The sequence below is a fragment of the Elephantulus edwardii genome, unplaced genomic scaffold (assembly GCF_000299155.1).
Source record: "Elephantulus edwardii isolate Elephantulus edwardi_28Jun2011 unplaced genomic scaffold, EleEdw1.0 scaffold00055, whole genome shotgun sequence".
Lineage (NCBI taxonomy): Eukaryota > Metazoa > Chordata > Mammalia > Macroscelidea > Macroscelididae > Elephantulus > Elephantulus edwardii.
Genome location: NW_006399805.1, coordinates 12,398,960 through 12,409,669, shown reverse-complemented (window position 1 = coordinate 12,409,669; position 10,710 = coordinate 12,398,960). Strand labels below are relative to the sequence as shown.

General features: G+C 63.1%; 2 protein-coding genes across 2 annotated transcripts in view; one reads left to right on the top strand and one right to left on the bottom strand.

Moving 5' to 3' along the window:
• EPHA1 (EPH receptor A1) overlaps window positions 1–3,002 on the top strand; it is a 47,318-nt gene extending 44,316 nt beyond the window's left edge. Inside the window, exons 17-20 of the mRNA XM_006887253.1 lie at window positions 425–574; window positions 736–929; window positions 2,694–2,849; window positions 2,924–3,002. Of these exons, the coding sequence (XP_006887315.1) occupies window positions 425–574; window positions 736–929; window positions 2,694–2,849; window positions 2,924–3,002 (579 nt within the window). The remainder of the gene's footprint in view (window positions 1–424; window positions 575–735; window positions 930–2,693; window positions 2,850–2,923) is intronic.
• Window positions 3,003–3,738: 736 nt separating this feature from the next.
• Window positions 3,739–10,611, bottom strand: ZYX (zyxin). The gene is made up of 9 exons (XM_006887177.1): window positions 10,410–10,611; window positions 9,664–9,857; window positions 9,457–9,552; window positions 8,854–9,366; window positions 5,524–5,644; window positions 4,982–5,151; window positions 4,669–4,847; window positions 4,080–4,200; window positions 3,739–3,837 (listed from the first exon to the last, which is right to left on the bottom strand). Exons 1-9 carry the CDS (start codon window positions 10,609–10,611, stop codon window positions 3,739–3,741), a joined length of 1,695 nt encoding a protein of 564 aa, XP_006887239.1.
• Window positions 10,612–10,710: the final 99 nt, after the last annotated feature.

Below are 10,710 nucleotides of genomic sequence, written 5' to 3'. Positions count from 1 at the left end.
CGGCAGACACACACCAACACACTAACACACCACACACAGTCACACACCCTATGAAGCCCAGGTGTTAGCTTTGCACACAGCAAACACATATACTGACACATCACAGACTAACACACCACACACACTACAAAGCCCAGGTGTGAGCCCTGCACACGGCAGACACACACTAACACACCACACACGCACACGCATTAACACACCACATGCACACAGCTAATGAAACCCAGGTATGAGCCTTGAGCACACAGTCACACACCCACGATACCACATCGTACACGGCACACACGCTGCACACGGTACACTCGAGCATGTTTGCACGGGTCCACACACAGGCATGCGTGCACGGGGACAGGCTCCCTGTGGCGCCTGCCCCTCTCTGCCCTGTCCGTGGCCTGAGACCTGCACTCTGTGCTTGCCGCCCCAGGGTGGGAAGATCCCCATCCGCTGGACAGCACCTGAAGCCATCGCCCACCGCATCTTCACCACAGCCAGTGACGTGTGGAGCTTTGGCATTGTGACCTGGGAGGTGCTGAGCTTTGGGGACAAGCCATATGGTGACATGAGCAATCAGGAGGTAAGGTCTCAGTGTACCCCACTCCACACCCCAGTTCACCTCCTGACCTCCCACCCCTGGCCTCTGCTGTCTCCCTGCCCATGTCCTGCCCTCACAGCCACCTCACCCGGCCAGGGGATGCCCCGTGTGAGCACAGGTAATGCCACCTGTGCTGCGTACAGGTGATGAAGAGCATTGAGGATGGCTACCGCCTGCCCCCACCCGTGGACTGCCCTGCCCCGCTCTACGAACTCATGAAGAGCTGCTGGGCCTACGACCGTGCCTGCCGGCCCCCCTTCCACCAGATTGACGCCCACCTGGAACAGCTGCTGGCCAACCCCCACGCACTCCGCACTGTCGCCAACTTTGACCCCAGGTACCATCCACCACGGACAGTGTGCACCCAGCTGGGGCTGTGCCCTCTGAGAAGGGCCATTTCTCCCTCCACTGGACAGTGGTGGGCGCAGGAGGGGCACAGAGTGCTTGGACACTGCCTGGGGTCCATGCTACCCTGCTGCCCTCCACTCTGCCCATCCTCCCACGGAGGCATGCCACCCACTAGGGCAGGGCTGCAGGGAGGGTCACTCTCTGGAGGGGCTCATGGTGTGGGAAGTATGCCGCCCACTAGGACAGGGCTACAAGGGAGGGTCACTCACTGGCGGGTTCCATGGTCTGCTCTCAACTGCCAGGCCAAAGATTGTGAGTTCAAATCACACATGTGCGGCTGTGTACTGTTGAGCTGATCCCCTTAGCAGAAACCTCCGGTGGGTTTTCTGAGGTGGTAAATCACACGGGAGGAGAACGCCCATCCTTCTCCTGCAGAGGAGCTAGTGGATTCGAACCACGTGCCTTGGGTTGCCAGCACAGTTCCTTACTAAGCCTCCACATAAGAAAGGCCTAGCTTTGGCTTCCCCCGTGGAAGTCCTGTGAGGTACAGTCCTGCTGACACTCAGGGCTCACCCAGCTCGGCACCAAGGGCCTGGCTCGTGCGTGCCGCTGTGCGCTGAGCGAGTCTGGGGCTTGAAGACAGCCAGCTCCCTGCAGGGGACTTGGAGGGTGAGCTTCAGTGGGAAGCCAGGAGAGCTGGGGACACAGGACTTCGGCAGTGTGCTGTGACAGGCGGGAGCAACGTCCAGGGCCTGAAGGGTAGCCAGCCAGGGACAGAGGGCCAGCTCGCAGGCACTTGAACGTCACCCTGGGAGCAGAGAGCAGCCAGTAACCCCATGAGCGCTGCCCGTGGCCCACGACATGGACAGGATGGCACTTGGCCAGCACTGCCTGGGGGTTGGGGCTGGGGGTCAGGAGGGGGTTATGTGGCAGGGACTTTCTGGGAGTGACCGCAGCCTGCAGAGCTGTGCAGGGAAGGCACGCAGCCTGAAGCTATCTTTTGGAGCGCAGCCCTGAGGCGCGTGTGCTAATCTTTCTGGAATGCTGACTATTCTTCCCAGTGGATTTGCTCTGCGATGCCTGTGGCTCTGGCTGGCGTCAGCACACTGAACAGTCCCAGTACTGTGGGTGTTGTGCTGAGAATAACAGGAGGTGACCCAGGCTCACTGGCCGCCCAGAGTGGGCCGCCCTCAGACCCCAGGTCCTTGCTCCCTGCCCTCTGGCTCCAGCTGTGCCCTCAGCTCCTTCCTGTCTGCAGAACCAGTCATTCAAGGGGAGACGGGCCTGTGGCCCACAGACTAGGAAACAGGCCCAGACAATAGCGTCTAGTCCCCAAAGCCCTCTGGGAACAATGCCCTGACACCCAGCTGGGTGGGGCTGCAGGGAGCTGAGACGCCACTGAGTGCTCCAAGGCAGTCCCAGGCCTGGGAGAACATAACACCCCTTACTGCCACCCACCACTGGACCTCTCTCTCCCCCGATCACAGCCCCATCTCTTTCTCACACATACACACACGTCACTCAGTTCACTCCCCTGGAATCACAGCCCATGTCCCAGCCACCCACCTGTCACAGCCCTGGACCTCTCCCCGCCCCCCCCCATCACCCTCTCACACATACACACCCGTCACTCAGTTCACTCCCCTGGAGTCACAGCCCGTGTCCCAGCCACCCACCATCAGTCCTGTACCCCTCCCCATCACCGGCCCACATGAGCCTTCCTGCCCCTGCGTTTCCCGGCCCATGTCCACAGGGTGACCCTCCGCTTGCCCAGCTTGAGTGGCTCCGATGGGATCCCATACCGCAGTGTGGCCGAGTGGCTGGAATCAATCCGCATGAAACGCTACATCCTGCACTTCCGGTCGGCAGGCCTGGACACCATGGAGTGTGTGCTGGAGCTGACCACTGAGTGAGTGTGGGCTCGGATGGGAGGGACAGCTGGCCGTGCGTCCACTCCGCATCCTCACGTCCTGCTCCCCACAGGGACCTGACTCAGATGGGCATCACGCTGCCCGGCCACCAGAAGCGGATCCTTTGCAGTATTCAGGGGTTCAAGGACTAAGCACCTCTGCCCCTTCTCAGGGAGCGGGCACCCCATGGACAACCCCACCCTCCAGGCCACCTGGCCTTTGGTGTCGCCCACCCCCTGGGATGCCCATCAGTGTTCACAGTGTTGGGGGTGGGGTGTTGTCTGGTGCCGCCCACCATGGGGCCCCTGGTTGTGATCAAGGCCTGGGTTCTGGGGTGCTGGTGCTGCACACTCCTGGAGCCCCCAGAGCACACACAAGGGCCCTGGGTTCTGGGGTGCGGGTGCTGCACACCCTCAGGGCCCCCTGGCAGCGCTCAGGGTGTCCAGGTGCTGGGGGGCAGGGTTTAATATATGCGCACATATCTATTTTTGTAAATAAATGGGACCGAGTTCTCGCCCTCCTCCAGTTCTTCAAGCCCCCTCCTCCCTCCTGCCCTGAGCACAGGCACGTCACACAATGGTCCATGAAGCTTCTGGAAAAAGGTGGTTTATTGCAGCTGTGGCCACAACCTGGCGGCACTGGTGAGGGACAGCCACCCATCCCAGCCTGGCACCCACCTCGGTGCTGGGCTTGTAGCAGTGGAAGCAGCCGTGAGGCGGGCACCCAGGCGTTGGGTGAGGGGACAGAGGGGCAGACTGTGGGGTCCTGGGGGGTGGCTGAGGAGGGGCGGGAGCCCAGGTCTCAGCCTGCAGCCCGCAGAAGGCGGGTAGGTACTGGTCAGGGCCTGGGCCCCAGCTGGACTGGGGGCTGGTGGGGTAGCCTGCCGGTCTAGGCTCGGGCTGTGTGGCACTGCCGGCAGAGGACATGCCCGTCCAGGGGGAAGCAGCCATTGTCATCAGCCTCGATGGACAGTGGCTTCCCGCAGTCCTGGGGAGACAGTGAGTCCTGGTACACCGTGTGCCCACCACCTATCCGAGCCACCTACCCTCCCACCCTAAACAAGAGACCACAGCCCCAGTCCTGTGCAGTGGCCACCACACAGAGTCCAACTACAACTCCAGGTGACTTCATAGAACCCCCACAGGCCAGGGTGACCACTGACCCCTGAGGAGAGGTTCACCATGTCGGCCAGCAGCACCCCTCAGCACACCGGGAAGCAGGGTACACACCTCACACTTGTAGCACTTCATGTGGAAGTTCTTGTCCAGGGCCACCACCCGCACGGTCTCGTCCCGTCCTGGTTCAGGCATGATGGGCTCAGAGCACACGGAGCACTTTGGGGCGTACTGCCTGGGGGCGGAGCGGAGGTCAGCTTGGGCTCTAGGGGTTGGGCTGTGGTCCGTGTGGGAACCCCAAAGGTGGGGTGGGGTCAGCATGAGGACTCTTGAGGGTCAGATGAGGGGTTAGCGTGAAGCTCTGTGGAAGGGGGTGGGGGTCAGTGTGGGGGTTCTGGGGATGGGATAAAAATCAGCATGGAGGCTGTGGGTTAGGGGGTGAGAAATCAGCATGAGGGCTTGTGGGACTCAGTGTGGGGTTCTAGGGGATGGTAGGAGCCAACATAGGGGTTCTGGTAAGGAGAGTGGTCAGTGAGGAGTGAGGGGCAGTGTGGGGACTCTTGAGGGGCCAGACAGAAGGGCTCAAAGGGGGTCCTGGGGAAGGGGACAGGGTCAGCATGAGGCTGTGGGGTCACCAGGGGATGGGTCAGCATGGAGGCCAGGCCTGTGCCATCTGGGGAGCTGCACTGGAGGGGGTGCTTACTTGTGGTAGTCTGGGACACAGTGGGGCTGGTTATTCTGGTCGACAATGAAGGAGGTGTTCTCCAGAGGGCAGGCACAGACCACGCAGGTGAAGCACTGCGGGTGGTAGGCCCTGCCGGTGGCCCGCAGCATCCGCTCGGTGATGGGCTGTCCGCACGTGTTACACTTCTCCAAGGTGTCCTGCAGCCAGTGCAGATGAGGCAGGTGGGCGCCCAAAGGACACGCCCCTCCGCCCTGGCCCCGCCCCTGAGCACAGGCCCCGCCCCTGAGCAGGCTCTGTGCCCCCTCCAGCACACAGGCCCCGCCCCACTCACGGTGTAGCAGCCCTCGCAGTAGGGTGCACCCTCCAGGCTGTAGAACTGCTGGCCCTGCAGCTGCCGCTTACACTGGTGGCAGGTGAAGCAGGTGACGTGGAACAGCTGGCCCAGTGCACGCACTGCAGGCTGAGCACGTGCCAGGGGCTGCTGGCAGCTGCCACAGAGCTCTGCGGGGGGCCAGGGAGAAGACAGGGGTTATCGTTGAGGGGCATTGGGATGGGTGCACAGAGGGCTCATGCTTGAACCCCATGGCAACAGAGGTGAGGAGCTGGGCAGAGAGGCCATGGGGTGGGCAGGAATAGAGGGTTCATCACTGGGCTCCATGACCACAGAGCTGAGGGGCCGGGCAGAGAGGACAGGGGGTGGGCAGGAACAGAGGGTTCATCACTGGGCTCCATGACCACAGAGCTGAGGGGCCGGGCAGAGAGGACAGGGGGTGGGCAGGAACACAGGGCTCACTGCTAGCTCCCATGACCACAGACCTGAGAAGCCCGGGCACAGGGGCAGACGCCAGCCATGGGTGCAGGCAGAGGACTCACCGCTGGTGGACACAGCTGGCACCTGGGGCTGTTCCATGTCCTGCATGAGCTGTTTTGTCAGCTGCTCCAGCTCTTCCACCTCCTTCAGTGTCAGGGGGCCAGAGGTCCCAGCAGGGCGGACCTGAAACCCCAACACCCTTCTCAGACTCTGACGCCTACCTTCCCTGCAAGGGCTGAGACCCTTCTCACTGGCACACCAGCCCCAACCCAGGCCCCGGCCCTCCCTGGGCACCACAGACAGGCCAAGGACAAAGGCCACAGAGCAGCTCAGCTCACAGAAGCACCGACACGCCAGGGCCAGGCAGACCACGGAACATGCTACACACCACGGGGCCATGTGCCCGCACACCTACCGTCCGCCTGCTGCCCAGGAGAGCGTGGGGACACAACACAGGCGGTGGTATTAGAGCCAGAGTCCGGTGCCACCAGCCCACCCTGTGCCAAGAGGATGAAGCAGGCTCACCCCGGAAACAGGCCGGGGGCGTGGCTGGAACCCTGAGAATGTGGGGTGCTGCAAGGCAGTGCTCACCCCTACAGAGGCTGGGGGTCATGGCTGAAACTGAGAATGTGGGGTGCTGGAGGGGAGTGCTTGACCCCACAAAAAGGCTGGAGGCATGGCTGGAACCCCGAGAATGTGGGGTGCTGGAGGGCAGTGTTTGACCCCACAAAAAGGCTGGGGGCACGGCTGAAACCCCGAGAATGTGGGGTGCTGGAGGACAGGGCCCTTGCCCTGGTGATATGCGGGGTGTTATAGGGCAGGGTCTGCTAAGGGAACATCAGTGGCCATACTGGTCAGGCTGTGACCAGTCCCCCAGGATTGCCTTTCCCTCACTGACCCACCCACCTGCCTGTCCATAGCACCCCCTGGCCAAGCTGCCACCAAGGAGAACGCCCTTCCTCCTAACCCAGCACTGAGAGCTTCTGCACCCAGGCACAATGTCCATGTCACACAGCCCAGGCCTGGCCTGGCCACCTCTCCTGCATCTCCCCATCTCCTGACTAGGGTTCCTGTAGACCCCTCTACAACACAACCACCTTTCTCTCCCACTCTGATGGCCCTGGGGGGCAGTGGGTGACACACAGCCGGCCCCAGCTCTCTGGCCTCTACTTGGTGACCATTCCATCTCCCTGGAAGTCCTCTATCCCATGGGCACCACAATCCCCAGGAGACACATGCCACATTCCAAGCTCCAGCTTCAACCACTGAGGCACCGTATCATTGTATCACTGTCCAACTGAGACCTCCAACACCCTGGGCTGGAGTCCATCTCTGCCACCCCAGAGACAACTGCTCCATGGCCCCCTCAGAAGGCCAGCCATCCAGCACGATGACCTTGGCCCATCCCCAGCCTGCCTCTCCCATATGTCTGTTTATAGCCATTTTGTCACCCTCAATAATCTGGTCAAATGTCCAGTTCTGGGATGTGCTGCCCACTTACTGTGTGCAGCCTGGCTGCAGAGGCCCAGAGGGGGTCATGCCATAGAGGAGTATGCCTGGGACTTGGCTCTAGGGATGGCCAGTTGCGTTCTCCATGGCGACTGCTCTACACCTGTCCATCTTTCTAGCCCCCACTGTCTTCACCCCTCACTGTCACCTCATTGCACTCCCCACACCTCTGGGTGCCCGCACCAGGTCCTCCAGGCCAGGTCCCTAACATGCCTTTGGCCCTCAGCACCCACATCACCAACTCCACAGCTAACGGTGGACACCAGAACAGGGGCTCTCACTACTCTCCAACTCACGGCCTCCCACACCACCCAAGATGTCCTAGTCGCCTGCATCCGCCTCCAGACCCCTTTCTCAGCCTCCCGCCATGGCCTTCTCTCCCTGGCTACCTATACCTACTGCACTGTTTAAGTCGGCCCACACCCTTGCCAGGCCCTCTGTAGTCTCAACAGGAAGTTTCTGAGTGTAATAGTCCAGTGTGACCATGACTGTGACAGCCCAGGGCCAGGCAGACCTGCTCCTGGACTCCCATTCACCATCTCCAACACGACGCGCCCCTCCAGGAGCAGTTCTTGCTCAAGGTCTTGTCCAAGGTAAGCCCTCCTGCTCCTCCCCTGCAGCCACTTCCCCTTCAGACTCCATCTGGTTCCCAGCATGCCTGCCCGCTCCGCCCCCAGTGCCACCCCTCCTCCCCGTAATCAGTTCCTCTCTTATCAGCTATCAGTTCCTCAGCCTGGGACAGGCTTCCTCTGCAGCCACCTCAACTCAGAACCCATTGTTCACTGGCCAAAGTCCTCGCACTGGGTAGACCCACACATTCCTGCTGGGAGCACCCAAACCTCCAAAAGCATGGCCCTCACAGTGCCCATCCCCACCCCTGCCACCCCAGCCCAACGGTGCCTGCCCAACTGGGGACCTGCCCACACTTTCAATTCCTCTTCTTCATCTGCAGCCCCGGGCAGCTCGGGAGGGCCCCTCCACAGTCCTGCTTTATCTTCTTCCCTGTGGTGATTCAGCACAGTCCCCCCTCCTCTAGACCCTTTGTGATTCAACTTGTACCCCACCCTGGTGCCCCACCTGCACCCCAGCAACTCCCTGTGTGCCTGCACAGACACACTGTCACAGAGTCCAGTGTCACCTGGCCAGATGAGGCCTCTGCTGGCCAGCCCCCTGGGTTCAGGAACCAGGTTGGAAGCCTGCTCTGCATTCAGCAGGCACGGTGCCCAGCCCTGCCGCACTGGCCCACTGCCCTGCAGCACAAAGACAGTGCAGTCTGCGAGAGGGCAGCTGAGACTCAAACTACCAACTCCCTCAGGCCCGCTGGAGGCTGGGGACCATGCGTGCCCAGGCTGAGCCCTGGTCTCCCTGTGGTCTTGAATGCCTGGAACCACAGAGCTGGCATGACCATATCACCACTGCTCTGGTCAGCAGCTGGCCCCTCAGCGGACTAGAGAAGGTGAGGACCAAGCTTGGAAGGTGTCCTCAAACCCTTGGGCAGTGAGCTGCGCCAGTGCCGGTCCGGTCCGTCCAACCAGACATCTCTCCCCACCCCACCCCTTGCCTCCAGAACCCTTTACAGTTGTCCCCAAACCCTGCATAAGGAAATGCCCCTCCCCCACTCAGCCCTGGCTGGCGGTGCTCAAGCCTCTTCCTGATTCAGTCCCACCTGGGCCCCTGGCATGGCCTCCCTAGACCCAACCCTCAGTCCTCTCACCTGGTCTGTCCTCCCTCACCTGGTCTGATCCTCCGTCACCTGGTCTAGCCTCCCTCACCTGGTCTGTCCTCCCTCACCTGGTCTAGCCTTCCTCACCTGGTCTAGCCTCCCTCACCTGATCTGTCTCTCCCTCACCTGGTCTGATCCTCACCTGGGTGGCCTCTCTCACCTGGTTTGGGGCTGATGGTGGTGGGGTCACAGGCTGCTGCTTCTCCTTGTGCTGGGCATAGGTGACACTGGGAGGCTGTGGAGAGCTTGTGCCCATGGCAGAGGGAGCTTCTGGGGACCCCAGCTTCTGAGTGGGCTGTGATGCAGGTCCACCTGGGGCTCCAGGGCTGAATTTGGAGGCCACAGGAGTGAATTTGGAAGCCAATGGAGAAAACTTTGGTGCTGGAGGCCCTCTGGCTGCAGACATAGGCTGGGGCTGCAGCTGGGGTGGGGGCTGGGCCAGAGGTCTGGCCTGGGGTGGGGGTTGGGGCTGAGCCTGGGGTCTGGCCTGGGGTGGAGGCTGGGTGGGAACTGGGGCAAGTGTCTGGCTCTGGGATGGGGCTGGAGCCTGGGGTGGGGAGGTGGCAGGGACCTTCCAAGGTGGCAGGGGTGCTGACCCCCCAGCTGGAGGTCTAGGGCTGGTCTTGGGAATGAAGGGCGTGGCCACCGGCGGGGGCACATATCCGGGGGCCACCTGCAAGGGAGGCAAGGACAGGCATTAGAGGAGGGAAAGGGAGTCCTGTAGTGTGGCCCTTCCCAGGCCTTCCTCTGTGCAGCCCCTTACCCGAGCCTTGAAGGGGTCATTCCTGGTCATGTCGTCCAGTAGCGAGGACAGCGAGTCCATCTCCAGGTCAATGCTGCTCACCTTCTCCCTGGGCTGCTGTCAGGGACAGAGGCCAGTCCTCCATGCTGTCCCCACACCAGCACAGAAGAGGGGTCCCCTCCTCCACGACCCCTCCTCCAGGCCCTCTACCTGTGGGGGGAGCGGTACGGGCGGTGGGGGTGGCGCGCGCGCCTCCTCCTCCTCCTCCTCCAGCAAAGGCGGTGGGGAAGGGAAGGTCTCGTCCTCCAGGGGCGCAGGGGGGAACTCTTCAATTGGGGGAGGGGGCGGCGGGAAGGGGCCTCCCAAGGCACCCTCTGCGTCATCGCAGTCCCCGAGGGGCGGAGGGGGCGGCAAGGGAAAGTCTGTGGAAAGGAGCGAGTAGTCAGTAACCTCTCCAACCCTCCCAAAAACCCCTTCCTCCTCCGGCTCCAGCCCCCACGGGGGGAGGGCAGTGAAGGCAGATGGGTGGCGGGGCGCGGCATACTGGGGCGCCAGGTCACACGAGGGCACTGCGGAGGATCGGGGTGCCCCGTTACACCTTCGAGAGCGCACCCCAAGACAAGAGTCCCGGTGTCCCCGCCCCCGCTGGCGGGCTTGGCGCAGCACCCCGAGGCCTGGCCGCGAGCCACGAGCCGGGATGAGGTAAGAACAGCTGCTCGGGACGGGGGCTGCGCCAGCCCCTCCGCAACCGCCTCTCCCGACGTCCCCCGCACCCCAAGGCCCTCCGAGGGGCCCCACTCGGGACCCCACCCGCCACCGCTCCCCGCCATCTGCCCCAGCACGCCCTGAGACCCCCGCGCCGCTGCGCCCGCGCCCCCCACCCAGCCCGCCGGCGCGCACATCCCCCGAAGCCCCCGCACCCCCGGCGCACGCCCCGCACCCTACACCCCAGCCCCCCACCTCCCTGCATGTACCTTCGGGGGGCGGTGGAGGCACCTCGCCCACCCGGCCCATCTGCGCGCGCTGCGCCCCTGCTGCCGCGGGGGTCTCGCCGTCTCCGAGGCGGAAGGGGTTCACTTTGGGCTTGGGGGCCACCACGGGGGCGAACTTCTTCTGCGGCGCGTAGAAGGCGGGCGCCGAGACGGCGACGGCGGGGGGCGGGCGCGGGGCGGCCATGCCGGCGAGGGGCGCGCGGGGCTCAGGTTCTGGCCGCCCGGCCCGGGGCTCCGCGTCCGCCCGCAGCCGGGAACTCGGGCGGGGAGCGAGCGGCGTGAC